The sequence below is a fragment of the Heptranchias perlo genome, chromosome 41, assembly GCF_035084215.1.
Source record: "Heptranchias perlo isolate sHepPer1 chromosome 41, sHepPer1.hap1, whole genome shotgun sequence".
Lineage (NCBI taxonomy): Eukaryota > Metazoa > Chordata > Chondrichthyes > Hexanchiformes > Hexanchidae > Heptranchias > Heptranchias perlo.
The window spans coordinates 13,499,438-13,516,586 of record NC_090365.1 but is presented as its reverse complement, the minus strand read 5'-3'; the positions used below and the strand labels follow the sequence as shown (position 1 = coordinate 13,516,586).

Here is a 17,149-nt window from a genome sequence, read left to right as displayed (position 1 = left end):
AACAATCTTACAACACCAGATTATAGTCCAACAATTTTATTTGAAAATCACAAGCTTTCGGAGGCTTCCTCCTTCGTCAGGTGAATGTGGGAATCCTTGAACGTTTCGCTTTTATATTCAGAGAACAATACCTGGTGATTACAGATAATCTTTCCAACTGCCCATTGTCAAGGCAATCAAAGTGTTCAGACAGAGAGGTGTTACCTACAGGACCACCGAATATACAAACGGCCAGAACACAAAAGAGAGAGAGAGAGGGAGAAACATCCAAAAGGAAGAGAAAGACAGAAAATGACCCGTTGAATTAAAGACAGATAACTTTTATTAGCTGGTGGGGTTACGTGTAGCGTGACATGAACCCAAGATCCCGGTTGAGGCCATCCTCATGGGTGCGGAACTTGGCTATCAATTTCTGCTCGACGTTTTGCGTTGTCGTGTGTCTCGAAGGCCGCCTTGGAGTACGCTTACTCGGAGATCGGTGGCTGAATGTCCTTGACTGCTGAAGTGTTCCCCGACTGGGAGGAAACCTCCTATCTGGCGATTGTTGCGCGGTGTCCGTTCATCCGTTGTCGCAGTGTCTGCATGGTCTCGCCAATGTACCATGCTCCGGGGCATCCTTTCCTGCAACGTATGAGGTAGACAACGTTGGCCGAGTCACAGGAGTATGAACCATGTACCTGGTGGGTGGTGTCCTCTCGTGTGTTGGTGGTATCTGTGTCGATGATCTGGCATGTCTTGCAGAGGTTGCCGTGGCAGGGTTGTGTGGTGTCGTGGACGCTGTTCCCCTGAAAGCTGGGTAATTTGCTGCGAACGATGATCTGTTTGAGGTTGGGTGGCTGTTTAAAGGCGAGTAGTGGAGGTGTGGGGATGGCCTTAGCGAGGTGTTCGTCGTCATCGATGGCTGCGGAGAACATGGCGTAGTTTCTCCGCTCCGGGGAAGTACTGGACCACGAAGGGTACTCCGTTGGTTGCGTCCCGTATTTGTCTTCTGAGGAGGTCTATGCGATTTTTCGCTGTGGCCCGTCGGAACTGTCGATCGACGAGTCGAGCGTCATATCCCGTTCTTACGAGAGCGTCTTTCAGCATCTGTAGGTGTCCATTGCATTCCTCCTCGTCTGAGCAGATCCTGTGTATTCGCAGGGCCTGTCCATAGGGGATGGCCTCTTCGACGTGGTTAGGGTGGAAGCTGGAAAAGTGGAGCATCGTGAGGTTGTCCATGGGCTTGCGGTAGAGTGAGGTGCTGAGGTGCCCGTCTTTGATGGAGATTCGTGTGTCCAAGAAAGAAACCGATTCTGAGGAGTAGTCCATGGTGAGCTTGATGGTGGGATGGAACTTGTTGATGTTATCGTGTAGTCTCTTTAGTGATTCTTCGCCGTGGGTCCATAGAAAAAAAATGTCGTCGATGTATCTGGTGTATAGCGTTGGTTGGAGGTCCTGTGCAGTGAAGAAGTCCTGCTCGAACTTGTGCATGAAAATGCTGGCGTATTGGGGTGAAAATTTGGTCCCCATGGCTGTTCCGTGTGTTTGGGTAAAGAACTGGTTATCGAAGGTGAAGACATTGTGATCCAGGATGAAGCGGATGAGTTGTAGGATGGTGTCTGGAGACTGGCTGTTGTTGGTGTTGAGTATTGATGCTGTTGCAGCGATGCCGTCATCGTGGGGGATACTGGTGTAGAGTGCCGAGACGTCCATCGTGGTGAGAAATGTTCCTGGTTCAACTGGTCCATGGGTACTGAGTTTTTGTAGGAAGTCTGTAGTGTCGCGACAGAAGCTGGGGGTTCCCTGTACGATGGGTTTCAGGATGCCCTCCAAGTTGCCTTGAAGCAACTCCACAAGAGTAAGATTGCAGTTGCTTACAAGTCCCGTTTGTGACCTCCCATTTCTGGCAGTAGATCTTTAGACATCCATAATGTCCTGGGGGAGGGGCAGGCCCATGGAAGCCAGCAATGTAATATCTATAATGTGGGTTGGCAGCTCACCCTACCCGCAGACAGGATAAAGTGATGGCCAGGGACATCCAGTGCCACTGTTGGCCACAGCCATGCTTTGCCACCAGGGACCCCATAGAAGCACAGTTAGTGAGGTCATTCTTGGTGCTTTCGAAGGCAGAACTGAGATGTAAACAGGGTATCACAGTCAGAGCAAGAATTCCCTCAGTGGCAGTCTCACCTCTGAGCTTCTCCGACAGCACCTCCCAAACCCACGACCTCTATCACCTAGAAGGACAAGGGCAGCAGGCACATGGGAACAACACCACCTGCACGGTCCCCTCCAAGTCACACACCATCCCGACTTGGAAATATATCGCCGTTCCTTCATCGTCGCTGGGTCAAAATCCTGGAACTCCCTACCTAACAGCACTGTAGGAGAACCTTCACCACACAGACTACAGCGGTTCAAGAAGGCGGCTCACCACCACCTTCTCAAGGGCAACTAGGGATGGGCAATAAATGTCGGCCTTGCCAGTGACGCCCAAATCCCAAGAATGAATTTTTAAAAAGCTAGAGATTTGTGGCTTCGAGCTCCACTCTAGAGCTTGAACACATAAACTAGGCTGACACTGCAGTGCAGTACTGAGGGAGTGCTATATTGTCAGAGGTGACATTCAAAGAAGAGCAGAGAATGCTCCTGCTCTCCTGCCACACGTCCTCCCTGACCTAACGCAACCAAAAGTAGATTAACTGGCCATTATTCTTCTGTGGGACTTTGCTGTGTGCAGAATGATTGAAGTGTTTGCCTACATACCAATAGAAACTGCACTTCAACATTATGAATTATATGTGAAGTGCTTTGAACGTTTCTGAGAGCTGTGATAAAGAGTTATATAATTGCAAGACTTTAGTTTCCATATTTTTTTTGCTGGCAGTCTGCATCTTTAAGGAGCAGCAGGACAGTGTTTTGTGCTGCCTGTCATCCTTTATTTATAATATCCACAGTCTGAACCCATTAATGAGCAGAACGCAGCCAGCCAAGGAATGGAGGATATATTTTCTGACCAGCGGGATTGTTTCTGTCAGTGCGATTCGGGTGGGTGCAGCCTGGAAAATTTGATGAGAGCTTCATTTAAAAATTTAACAAGACACTTAGTAAATGTGAGTGCATGTGATTTTCAGTCATTCATGATAGAATGCCACTGTGTGTTCAGCCCACCCCATTTACAGTGGGAGTAAAGATCATAGAAACAGGAGGAGGCCATTCAGCCCCTCAAGCCTGTTCCGCCGTTCAATTAGATCATGACTAATCTGTGTCTTAACTCCATTTACCCATCTTGGTTCCGTAACCCTTAATCCCCTTACCTAACAAAAATCTATCAATCTCAGTTATGACATTTTCAATTGACCCCCAGCCTCAACAGCTTTTTGGGGGAGTGAGTTCCAGATTTCCACTACCCTTTGTGTGAAGAAGTGCTTCCTGACACCACCCCTGAACGGCCTAGCTCTAATCTTAAGGTTACGCCCCCTTTGTTCTGGATTCCCCCATCAGAGGAAATAGTTTCTCTATCTACCCTATCAACTCCTTTAATCATCTCAAATACCTAATTAGATCACCCCTTAATCTTCTAGACTCAAGGGAATACAAGCCTAGTCTATGCTACATGTCCTCATAATTTAGCCTTGGTATCATTCTGAATCCCCATTTGTAAAGCAGCTGTTAAAATGGCAAAGATATTTTTAATTAAAAAAATTATAGATTTGTACTCTTGTTTTTTAATGGTTTTCTATGTTAGTTTTAGAGGGTAAGAAATCATGTTCCTTAGGAATAGGTGAATATGAGCAAATTTCTAAGGAGAAGGAATAAGAGAGATTGCAGAGATGATCTAGTCAGGGATAAGTTATGGGCCACAAATCTTGAGGAGGATATGAGGGATACCATCAGGACCAAAAGTTCTTCTGGAATCCAGAAAGCAGAGGGCTCGCCAAATCCAGCAGAGATAAAACTTGATGTCAGACAGAAAGACCAACCAGACTGGAGCAACAGAGAGAGATTCTTTGTCAAGATCATTGAGATTTGAGCTGGGTGGGAAAGATGATTAAAAAAAGATCATCGTTCTCTTAAGAAAAGCTAACAGCTGTTCTATCAGGATGGAAGAAAAAGAAGGAAGGAAGGAAGGACTTGCATTTATATCGCACCTCTCTTGTCCTCACAGCCAGTGAAGTGTTTTTGAAGTGTAGTCACTGTTGTAATATAGGGATACGCTCCAACCAAATTGTGCATAGAAAGGTCGCACAAGCAACAATGAGATAGATGACCAGATAATCTGTTTTAGTGATGTTGTTGGAGGGATAAATACCGTCCAGGACACCGTGGAGAACTCCCCTGCTCTTCTTTGAAATAGTGCCATGGGATCTTTTACGTCCACCTGAGAGGGCAGACGGGGCCTCGGTTTAACGTCTCATCCAAAAGACGGCACCTCTGACAGCGCAGCACTCCCTCAGTACTGCACTAGAGGTGTCAGCCTAGAATATGTGCTCAGGTCTATATAGTGTAGGGTTTGACCTACTGACTCAGAGGCGAAAGTGCTGCCTACTGAGCCAAAGTTGACACAAGAAGGGTAGAAAGGAGGAGTGACAGAAATTACAGGAAACAGGAGCAGTTGATGCCTCTTTCTGATAAAGTTACATTTCAGCAGCTTGAATAGTGGGCTTATAGACGTTACAATCAGGCCTAATGATGGCTTGGAATGTTACAGCCTGATCAGGACAAAAGGTGCAATGAGTGGAATTTTTACAAGTATCAGCAAAATAAAAGAAATGATTGAACTGGATGTTACCTCTGTACTTGTCTATTCCTACGCTCTCCTGGCTGGCTTCCCGTGTTCCACCCTCCATAAACTTGAGCTCATCCAAAACTCTTCTGCCTGTATCCTGACTCGCAACAAGTCCCATTCACCCATCACCCTTGTGCTCGCTAACCTTCATTGGCTCCCAGTCCGGCAATGCCCCAGTTTTAAAATTCTCATCCTTGTTTTCAAATCCCTCCATGGTCTCGCCCCTCTCTATCTCTGTAACCTCCTCCAGCCCTACAACCCTCCGAGATCTCTGCGTTCCTCCAATTCTGGCCTCTTGTGCATCCCCAATTTCCTTCCCGCCACCATTGGTGGCGGTGTCTTCAGCTGCCTAGAACCTAATCTCTGGAATTCCCTCCCTAAACCTCTCTACCTCTCTCTCCTCCTTTAAGACGCTCCTTAAAACCTACCTCTTTGACCAAGCTTCTGGTCACCTGTCCTGATATCTCTTTATGTGGCTCGGTGTCAAATCTTATTCGATAATCGCTCCTGTGAAGCACTTTGAGACGTTTTACTATGTTAAAGGCGCTATATAAATGCAAGTTGTTGTTGTTGAGAGTGAGGGAATCACTGTGTATTTGTGTGAGTGTGGCAGAGAGAATCACTGTGCGTATGTGGGAGAGAGAGTCGTTGTGTAATTGTGTGAGGGTGTATATGAAAAGCAATAAATGAGGGTTTGAGTGAAAGTGAGGAACTGGGAGAAGGTGTATGTCAGAGACCGAAAGCAAGAGACTGGCAGAGGAGTGTGCGATTATGAGAGACGAAATATGTGAGAGGAGGTGAGCATGCAGAGTGCACGAAGGAGACAATGGGGGCGATTTTCAGGGCCTCTGCCGAGCGGGAACTGGGCAGCGTAGCGTTCCGAAACTCGTAGGCACCGCACTCACTCCTCTATTTTCGCTACTGCCATTTTGGACCTGACCTTGAAGTGGATGGTGGAATCATTCACCTGTTTCAGGCGGGAGGCTACTTTTAGTTTGCTGGAGCGTCCTGCTGTGTTCGTAGGACACCGATGTAACTTTCAGGCACCAAGGGAAGAAGTGTGCAGCCAGGAACGCTGCGGCATTGAATTTCGAGGGGCCAGGAAGAGCACAAATGCTCCTGCAGGTTCCACAAGAACCTTGCCACCTGGTGCCAGCACATCCCCGATATATATGTGACACCGAGCCACATAAGGAGGTATTAGGACAGGTGACCAAAAGCTTGGTCAAAGAGGTAGGTTTTAAGGAGCATCTTAAAGGAGGAGAGAGAGGTAGAGAGATGGAGAGGTTTAGGGAGGGAATTCTAGAGCTTAGGGCCTAGGCAGTTGAAGGCACGGCCGCCAATGGTAGAGCGAAGGAAGTTGGGGATGCGCAAGAGGACAGAATTGGAGGAGCGCAGAGATCTCGGAGGGTTGTAGGGCTAGAGATAGCTTGTAAACAATTTTACAACACCAAGTTATAGTCCAGCAATTTTATTTTAAATTCACAAGCTTTCGGAGGCTTCCTCCTTCGTCAGGTAAATGACGAAGGAGGAAGCCTCCGAAAGCTTGTGAATTTAAAATAAAATTGCTGGACTATAACTTGGTGTTGTAAAATTGTTTACAATTGTCAACCCCAGTCCATCACCGGCATCTCCACATCTAGAGATAGCTTGACAGAGAAAGAGAGTGAGGACAGAGAAGATGGTTCCCCTTGTAAATTTTTCACTATTACAAGGGACATGCATTGGAAGAGTTATATTTAAAAACATTTAAGCATTTATTTTTGTACATTCCCACTGCTGTGTGACTCTCTATCCTCCCTGGCTCACACACTGCAGAAACACTTCTCAATGAGAACACGGATACTAAACCTGCAGCACAGATCTGCAGTGTCACACTGACGAAAGTAATGTAAAAGTGGTGCCAAGGCTCCTGGAGTTACAGTCTGTGTCACTGCAGGAGCTAAGACAGATAACGCCAATACTTTGGCCTGTTTTATTGTAACCAACTGTCTCTTTCAGACATAGTTCATCACATTGACACGCTGGCAGGAATAGTTGTGTTCATGCCATTCCTCCCCCCTGTTCAAACCAGTTCTCTAGGACTCTGACTGCATTTTAAACCCATCGGAAGTCTGCACTGTTACAGTCAAAACACACTGCAGATGGAGCAATTGGTATGTTACCAAATTTATAGGATTCTGTATAAAATTGGTCCATTTTTCACCAGCATTTTGTAGTTAAGAGTCAGCAGAATATATGAGAGCACATACAGCTAGGGTGTTAGCTATAGGATAATGCACAGCTAGGAGTGTGTTAACTACAGGATAATGAACAGCTAGGAGTGTGTTATCTACAGGACAATGCACAGCTAGGAGTGTGTTATCTACAGGATAATGAACAGCTAGGAGTGTGTTATCCACAGGATAATGAACAGCTAGGAGTGTGTTATCTACAGGATAATGAACAGCTAGGAGTGTGTTATCTACAGGATAATGAACAGCTAGGAGTGTGTTATCTACAGGATAATGAACAGTTAGGAGTGTGTTATCTACAGCGTCACACACTGAGAAATGTATTAGAAACAAGATAATGCACAGCCTGAAGTGTTTTATAAAGAAGCAGCTAGAAACATCTTGTATAAAAAGTACTAAAAACCCAGGGGTGGTTCATAACTGTCATCTGAACCCTGAAATGAGATGGCAACCTTGGAATAATCCACGGTGATGAAATTGTGCTGCACAATGTTAGTGTACAATTACTTAACACTGTGAGTTGGGGGAGGCAAATTCATTCCAATGTTCTTCCGTATCTGCCAGCGGTGGGTGTCATTGTGGACAGTGATGACTAGCCGAAGGAAAAGTGATTTCTCTATCTGTTAGAACCACTGTCCTATTGCCCTTACATCTGTACTTCATGAAGTTAGGGAAACTGCAAATAATTCTATAATTATCCATTACCTTCAAAGTTGTGGCCAAATTCACGATGGGCTTGGTTGTTCTACTGGCAACCTTTGGCTTTAAAGTGCTTTCGGACTTCCTGACATCGTGAAAGTTGCTATATGAATGCAAGTTCTTTCTTTCTTCTTTTTTTCTTGCCTATGATATGCATCTCTTGAACTCTGCTCTTGAACACTTCGATAAATCTCCTGTCATTGCTTTGAGCCTCTCCAAAGTCTTTGACAGGGTCTGGCTCTGGATATTTCTGAATAATATTGTAAGATTTCCCAAAAAAGCTATGCCCATGGCTACCTAGTTTCCTGTCTCCCAGAACCTCAAACCATAGAACTCCTAACCTTCTCAGACATCTCTGAGGCAACAACAGGCAAAGAGTCCGGCATTCCCCATAATGTGATTTGAAATAAAATTCAATACTAATACAGTTAGGGACAGGCAATACAATAATACTTGAATTTAAATCTTATTGATTCCCCGATTGCTCACTCCCAGCGTGGAGCAGTGATCATGGAGAACGCTGGACGGGATATCACGGGTCCTCAACCCTTGATTTTAAATGGACGGAGGGGGGCCTTAATTTCTCGACTAGCATTCCCTGTGTGCACACTCCCGTCTGGGAGCAACGTAATGGGAAATCAGCCTTACAGTTTAATTATGGAGTCGGCTGTTCATCTCTTTTTTCAAACCTCTTAGCCTGTATGGCTCAGTACCACATCTACCAACCAAGCCTCACAAACGATCCTATATTAGGCTTGTAGTCCCTCGAGTATAGAAGATTAAGGGATGATGTAATTGAGGTGTTTAAGATGATCAAAGGAGTTGATAGGGTAGATAGAGAGAAACTATTTCCTCTGGTGGGGGGGGTCCAGAACAAGAGGGTGTAACCTTAAAATTAGAGCTAGGCCGTTCAGGGGTGATGTCAGGAAGCACTTCTTCACACAAAGGGGAGTGGAAATCTGGAACTCTCTCCCCCAAAAAGCTGTTGAGGCTGGGGGTCAATTGAAAATGTCAAAACTGAGATTGATAGATTTTCGGTAGGTGAAGGCATTAAGGAATATGGAACCAAGGTGGGTAAATGGAGTTAAGATACAGATCAGCCATGGCAGAATAGCGGAACAGGCTCGAGGGGCTGAATGGCCTACTTCTGTTCCTATGTGTGCTTTGCTATGTAATATGTGGAGAAGTACTGACCAAATTAGAAGGGAAACAGTGATATGGTCCCTGATGTCATGTACTTGGGAGTGTATCACTTGCTGTGCACTGCAATGCTGTTGTACCACATCAGTCTTGCAGCAGTTAATATGGTCTTTAATTTACTGAATATTACTGAAAATGCCTAATCCCTCCAGTTCCAAAGAAAGACTTGCATTTATATAGCTCCTTTCACAACCTCAAGACGACCCAAAGTGCTTTACAGCCAATGAAGTACTTTTTTAGTGTAGTCACTGTTGTAATGTAGGAAATGCGGCAGACAATTTACGCACAGCAAGGTCCCACAAACAGCAATGAGACAGTGACCAGATAATCTGTTTAGTAATGTTGGTTGTGAGATAAATATTGGCTAGGGCACCAGGGAGAACTCCCCTGCTCTTCTTCGAATCGTGCCTTGGGATCTTTTACATCCATCTGAGAGGGCAGACGGGGCCTCGGTTTAATGTCTCATCCCAAAGACGGCATCTTCGACAGTGCGGCACTCCCTCAGTACTGCACTGAAGTGTCAGCTTAGATTTTGGGACTTGAACCCATAACCTCTGGCTCAGAGGCGAGAGTCCTGCCAACTGCCACGGCTGACACCGTTTGATTAGATGATTGAAGAGAAGTGTGAAGTTTTATCTCAAATTAATTCTTTATTTGCAAGCCACTATGCTCGCTCACTCGTTGAGCTGTACATGCATATGTGCAGGTAATTACCCTGTATGTGCTCCACACTCATGAATATCTGAGCCAGGTGCTTCAGCCTAGCAATCTATCCTGCTACAGGACATGCAATTATTTGTATAAATCATCTGAATATTACTGGGCACCTGGAGAGCTCCTTGGAAATTTTTGCTTGAGACTCCTTTTTTTTGTATTCGGGATTTCTCTGCAGTATTCAATCCTTGAGTCCAAATCCACTCATTAAGAACATGCCTCAGCGATGGATAGCCATACTCAATGTATGCAATCACACAATAAATGGGAGGATACTGAGAGATGTGGAGGAACAGAGGGACCTTGGAGCGCATGTCCACAGATCCCTGAAGGTAGCAGGACAGGTAGATAAGGTGTTTAAGAAGGCATACGGGATACTTTCCTTTATTAGCTGAAGCATAGAATATAAAATCAGGGAGGTTATGTTAGAACTGTATAGAACATTGGTTAGGCCACAGCTTGAGTACGGCTTACAGTTCTGGTCACCACATTACAAGAAAGATATGATTGCACCAGAGAGGGTACAGAGGAGATTTACGAGGATGTTGCCAGAGAATGGTGGAGAATTTTAGCTATGAGGAAAGATTGGATAGGCTGGGGTTGTTTTCTTTGGAACAGAGGAGGCTGAGGGGAGATTTAATTGAGGTATAGAAAATTATGACGGATCTAGATAGAGTGGACAGGGAGGACCTATTTCCTTTAGCAGAGAGGTCAATAACCAGGGGGCATAGATTTAAAGTGATTGGTAGAAGGATTAGAGGGAAGCTGAGGAAAATAATTTTCACCCAGAGTGTGGTGGGGGTCTGGAACTCACTGCCCAAAAGGATGGTAGAGGCAGAGCCCTCATCGCATTTAAAGGGTTCTTGGATGTGCACTTGAAGTGCCGTGACCTACGAGGCTACGGACCAAGAGCTGGAAAGTGGGATTGGCTGGATGGCTTTTTTTCGGCCGGCACAGACACGATGGGCAGAATGGCCTCCTCTGTCGTAAATTTCTATGATTCTATGTACATGCGGGGCAGTGTAACAATAAATGTTTAAAGGAGCTCCATGTTTCAAACAGCCTTTTTTAATACGCACAAAACTCCTCCTGGACTCTGGTTCCCAGTGCAAATTAGTTTTTATCGTTTCACCAACACTGGAAAACAAGTTTGAAAGAGGCTGCTCTCCCTTACTGACAGCAGTCCATTAACTGTTTCAGAGAGCTCCTGCCTCTCACTGTTGTATACAATCCCACACAAACACTAAAGGGGGGAATATTTGATAGTTTCTCATTTCCGGTACAGTATATTCATGTTTAATATTCATACCTGACCTCAATAGTATTTGTTGAATTGTTTTTCATACTTCATAGTTACACTGAATTGTAAATTAATATTTTCGTTACTCTGGTCCGTGTTCACTCTGGTCCGTGTTCACTCTGGTCCGTGTTTACTATTCTTCCATTTCTGGAGAGGGAGCGCACAGTGAGCAGACTCCTGAAAGTAGCATCATTGTTATTCTTCAGGATCACACAACTCTACAAGGACAGATACTGAAAACCTAAATCTTCTGGATTGGCGCAGGTCAAAATCTGCTCATAGGGATCGCAGTGAAGCTGTTAAAATATAAAGCAGTTTTATCATATATCTGAAACAATAACCATCGTGCTGGATGCTCTGAGAGTTAGCACGAAATACAACATTCATTATCAATTGTAGCTTCATTCCTGTACCTATCCTTCCAAAAGTCTACTCCTATTAGTATTAGAAATTAACCTCTAGATTATATAGGATTTTCACTACTTACTTACATCTACTTACAAACCATCAGGAAGCTCCCTGGGTGTTGTAATGTAGATTAGAATTAATACAGCAGTGTCTACACTTCAAAAGGACTTCATTGGCTGTGAAGCATTTTGGGGTGTCCTTAAGCTAGGAAAGGCTCCTTATTCTTTAATCTACCCAGAATCTCATTTCTACAAGGGCTTTGATGCAGTGGGATAGTTTGATGGTGATTTTGTCAAAGTTGAGATACAATTCCATTGCTAATGTTTATATGCAGTTGGTGGAACTCCTAATGCTGACCTGCTATATTGCAGCACGCACTGGTTATATGTTTATCAGGAATCTACTGAATGGGGACGTTGAAGGGATTGAATTATTGATATACAGTCGAGAGCTGACAATTGTACCTGTTCCATTCTGAATGATTCCCATTCTGTCCCTCTCACATTCTTTTTCTTATCACCTCAAACAGAGCAAAGATGCCGGGATCAGGACTCTGGTCATGTTGGATGAACAAGGAGGTAAGTGGATTTCAGAGAATACTCATAGGTACATATCCGGGGAGAGAAAGGGTGATGATTGTAAATCATTAACCACATTGAAAGGTGATGATTTTAACTTAGTTTGGACTGGAGGGTGTAACTCCGTGATAAAACTCAAGTGGAGAACACAGTTTCTCCCAATTGTTCAGTGGATAAATACACCTTCCAGTGTGTACTGAGCCATGCAGACCAAATGGTCTTCGTTTCAATCCCCAATCTACGCTGAGTTAGCTGATCCCAGCTGAGGTGCCACATGGCCTCTGGATTAGGGAAGGACCCAAATCAGCCAGAGTTCCCTCTCCTGATTGCGAGGCAGTGTGAATGCTCGGCTGTGGTCTCCTCCAGGATCAGACACCCAGCTGACACTCACCGTCTAGGCACACTCATGAAGAATGGTCTTTTTGGGTAAGGTACCGGAGGGCTGTAGAACCATACCCCAGGATAACTCAGCACCTTCATGGAAAGCAAACCATACTCAACTAACAGAGGAGCCATTCCAGCCTTTGCTCCTGGGTTATTGACGTTAGGATCATAACCAGGCTTCCTATTAACCAAATCTGGAAGTTATTTGCTCATGATTTAGTGACCTATATTTAACCCTCTGGGAAGAGTAATATTTTGGAATGGTAATTCAGGGAGCTGGAGGAAAGGTACAAGACTGTTGTTGCCACAATCAAGAGACCACCAATATACCCAAAACATGACAGCACTAACCCCCCATCCATGACCACCAATCCCCCAATCATGAGACCACCAATCCCCCCAACCGTGAGACCACCAATCCCCCTCCTGCTGACGACTACACTGAGAAACCATGATGAAAGCAGCATCAGTGTGGATCCAGGTTATCCACCTGCACTGCCGATTGAGGATGCTCAGTCCTGGTGCAAGAATTTTGGGTGAAATGGGTTGTTAAATAATTTAATGGTTTAAAATCAACTATTTAGATGGTTGATTAAGTGCACTGGTAGTAACCGCACTAGTCTGAAATAATGAACAATGCCAACAAGATTTGGGTTGCCATGTTTTCCCAATCCCAGAACTAGACAGGGCAGAAGATGGGGACACGATCATGGATTGAGTTACAGAGTTTGCCTTGTTATTGCTAACAGTTCATTGAAAGCCTTCATAATGCTGATAATTAACGTCTTCACTTCATAAGGTACAGATGTAAAGTGGGAAAAAAATAGATCTGTATTTGAAAAACAACCTTTTACAAGTGGGTTTCCACTCTGCTCGAGTGCTCTCAGCATCTGCCCAACTGCTGGTGCAGTGACCTTTCCTGATGTTTGCAGGGTCATCCACATTTACATAATGGGAGCCAGCCAGATGTTGGGAGGTCGGTGAGGGTGGGGGCAATCGAGTGAAAGCTGCCCTTTACAGGGGATGATGGATAAAATTAAGGATTCGTGTCCTCTTAAAGGTGAGGGGACATAAATGTTAGCAGTCTTTACAAAGGCTTCTAGTATTTTTAATCTATATACTTCAGCCTTAGCAAAGGCTGTTCGAGTATAACTGGCAACTTCCAGTGACTGGCACAAGAAATGTGAAGGTGGAAAGCGAATCTTTGTCAAAGGGGTTGACTAGCACAACACTCAAAGCCCTCAGCTGGGGAAGTGGAGGTGGCATTGAATGAGGTGGTAACAAGGGAGGTGGGCAGATTTTCCACTGTCCCAGGCACCCCTCCCTGGTACAGCATCGCAGCATGCCTGGAAGGGGGCTGGGGCAGAATACCTGAGGGGCACAGTGGACCATTACAGCCACTGGCAGTGCCAGTCTGTGGTGCTTGTTAGCTACAGGTGCCCTTGCAGCAGATGGCACAGCCTCCCTGGTGATTTGGAGCATTTCATAGAATCATTGAATCATACAGCGCAGAAGGAGGCCATTCGGCCCATCGTGCCTGTGCCGGCTCTTTGAAAGAGCAATCCAATTAGTCCCACTCCCCTGCTCTTTCCCCATAGCCCTTCAAATTTTTCCTTTTCAAGTATTTATCCAATTCCCTACTGAAAATTACTATTGAATCTGCTCCCTCCACCCTTTTAGGCAGTTCATTCCAGATTATAACAACTCGCTGCGTAAAAAAAATTCTCCTCATCTCCCCCCTCTGGTTCTTTTGCCAATTATCTTAAATCTCTGATCCTCCTGCCAGCGGAAACAGTTTCTCCTTATTTACTCTATCAGTATCCTTCATGATTTTGAACACCTCTATGAAATCGCCCCTTAATCTTCTCTGCTCTAAGGAGAACAATCCCAGCTTCTCCAGTCTCTCCACTTTACTGATGAATCTAGGCGGGTGTGCCCCTGTCTGTAAATGTGGCTGCAAGGCTACCACTGGGTGGGCACAGCCTGGCCTGACTGACATCCCTCTATTGCTCCTCCTCTTCTTCCTCCAAAAAAACATGAAGAAAAAGAGAATTCCCAGGGGGTAACACTGTGCCAATATTGCAGGCGCTTCAAAAGATGAGACTGCCTAAACATTTGGCACAAAGCCTAGTGCTGACAGGAAAGAGGAACCAAAAATATCAATGAACAAAAAAGCTGGAAAACAGTTTCAAAGTGCAGCAACGCATCCTACATTATGCCTCGTTAAATGCAATTCCGCATGCAACGGGGCAGATTTAGGACTCAGTGTTATTCCAGATCGTAACAATATAATTTCTCCTAACTTCTTTCCTCATTTTCTTTGTGACGATTTCAGTCCTGGATAACACTGGTTTAAATCAATGTTCTCACATTCAAAATACTCACTGATCCGATAATCACCAATTCTCATAAAATATGTAAGAAATGCAGGAACCATAATAGATTGCTTTTACTTTCTGTGATAACCTAGAATTCCATTGACAGCGTATATAATATGGAGAGGCAAAGGGACTCCATACCCTCCCCCCTCTCCTTCCCTTCCCCCACCCCCGCCTGTCTTTCTCCTTTTCTTCCTATTTGAATGTTCAGGGCCTGTAATCTATTTCTGAAAGATTTCTGCAGTGTTTGGGACATGTACCCCAGTAATCCCATAGGCCTTGAGGTTCTCCGAGGGGCTGAAATGATCCTGTGGTCTTATTTTTTAACACACTGGTTAACACCTTTGTGTCAAAATCGTGCATGCACTACTTCAGTAAGGTCTTTAACTGGTTTTGTTTTTAAAAAGTGCGCAAAGGAATTTGAAACATGTATATCAAAAATAAAACATTAACATTAATGTTTAGTTCTCGGTGTTGGTATTCGGTTTATATGTTTGGTGGGAGTTGAGGAGGGTTTAGACACTGACCTTTCAGTCCTAGGAACTGGGCTCAACTCCATTCCGGACTAAGGGAATGGGACTGCGATGGAAAGCTGTGCTCAATTCAGCACTGGTTGCAACCAAACCAAACTGAGAATTTCACTTACAGGCTACAGGTTGGCTGGTGTGGGAATTAGAAAAATGTCAGCTGATGCAGTAGGTGGTGTTCTTCTGCAGTTGGGACTGAGACACTAGGATCATACAGCAGAGAAGGAGGCCATTCGGCCCATCTTGCCTGTGCCGGCTCTTTGAAAGATCTACTCCCCTGCTCTTCCCCCCATAGCCCTTACAGTAGAAAGTATGGGAGAACACCCAGTAGGGTTCAGGGCTGTTAAAAGCATTAAGTGCATAGGAAAGATGCATATAAGGGGTGACTCAAAGATTTGCCGAACCCAGGGGGGCACAGCACTCATAGGGAACACATCTCAGGAAATAATACCTTTAACGTAGCAAAATGCCCCAAGGTGCTTCACAGAGTTGTAAAGAGAATGGACATTTGAGCCAACGAAGGAGATATTAGGAGGGAGGACCTAAAGCTCAGTCAAAGGAGGGTCTTCAAGAAGAAGGGAAGGGTCGAGGGTCTTAGGGAGGGAATTCCAGAGAGTGGGATCTAGGCAGCCAAAGGAATGGCCACCAATCTCTGGCACAGGAAGGGGAGTGATGCGCAAGAGGCTGGAATCAGAGGAATGGAGAAGTTGATGGGGGGGAAAGTTGTAGGTCTGAGGGGAGATTCGAGATAAGGAGGGGTAAGACAAGAATTTTAAATTTGAGATGTTGGAGGTAAGTGAGGACAGAGGGTGATGGGTGAGCGGGACTTGGTGTGGGACAGAGTGTGAGCAGTAGTGTCAACACAAGTCCAGTCAAACTGCCTATAATTCCACACTAATTGAGCAGTCTTTCTGTAAAAGAGCAGAGGGATTGTTGATATGGGAAATTTAAATGTCCAAACAGAGAACAGATGGATAGATGGAACGAGGCAGAGCTGGCAGCAATGACGAGGCTCCTCAACCTCTACATTCTGACTCTCTTAAACATTATACGTGTGAAGAATGAGCTTTGCAGTGTATTTGAGTTCTGCACTTTCACATCAATGACTTGGGATCCAGCCCAGATAGAAGGGAATCAGCTCTCAGGTCTCTGGTGGCCGCAAGTCTCTGGCAGATGTTAAAGTTCTGCACAGAATTAATTTTTAACTTCATTTTATTAATTTTTTTTCCCGTTTCCTCCCCTCCGGTCCTGAAGAGTAGGAATGCTGCGTGTAAAAGCAGTGCAAAGCCAGTGTAACAAGGGCCCATTTCAGGCCCCTGGGGGATGCTTGAAAGACATCCGACCCAATTTCGGGTGGATTTTTCAGGTGCCCCTAGCAGCCGCCTAGACAGGTGTCAGGCCCCTGATTTACATAACGCGCTGGTTTAGGACACCTCTACCAAAGTGGGCAGTGTGGAGCAAAGTGGAGTCAGTACAGGGGCCTAAGAAACCTTCATAGACCGGTGCAGCTTAAGCAGCGGCCTCCACCAGAAGACAGATTCCACGGAGATTCCACGGTACCCCGATCGCCGCCCCCCGCAGGACCTCCCCTTCGAAGCAAGCGGCCCGAAATTCATCTTTTCAAAATGGGCGAGGTGCCTGTGGAGGCGGGACAGGCGCCGGCAGCTCACCCAAATAATATCAATATGGGCCGAGGTCCAATTTCGGGCCTGCCTCGGGCCTCCCGGTTTCGGGTGCATGCTGACGGTGTGCCAATGGTTATGTGCCCGAAAATGGGGCCAAAACCAATATTTACCCTATTGGCTCTTTCTGACGTACAGCTCGATGCGCACTAGCCAGGCTACGTTACATTCTTCATGGGTTAGCCGAGACAGTGATTGTCAAATCTTTGACTGGGTGGGGCATCATAGCTGTGTCCAACCCTGTTCTCACCTGATGTCCAGCAGAGGTCACTGGATA

The 17,149-nt window shown here is 45.4% G+C and overlaps 1 protein-coding gene across 1 annotated transcript in view; it reads left to right on the top strand.

Moving 5' to 3' along the window:
- LOC137306072 (synaptosomal-associated protein 25) overlaps nucleotides 1–17,149 on the top strand; it is a 102,324-nt gene that overhangs the window by 53,342 nt on the left and 31,833 nt on the right. The window contains exon 3 of the mRNA XM_067975137.1: nucleotides 11,853–11,901. Within this exon, the coding sequence (XP_067831238.1) occupies nucleotides 11,853–11,901 (49 nt within the window). The remainder of the gene's footprint in view (nucleotides 1–11,852; nucleotides 11,902–17,149) is intronic.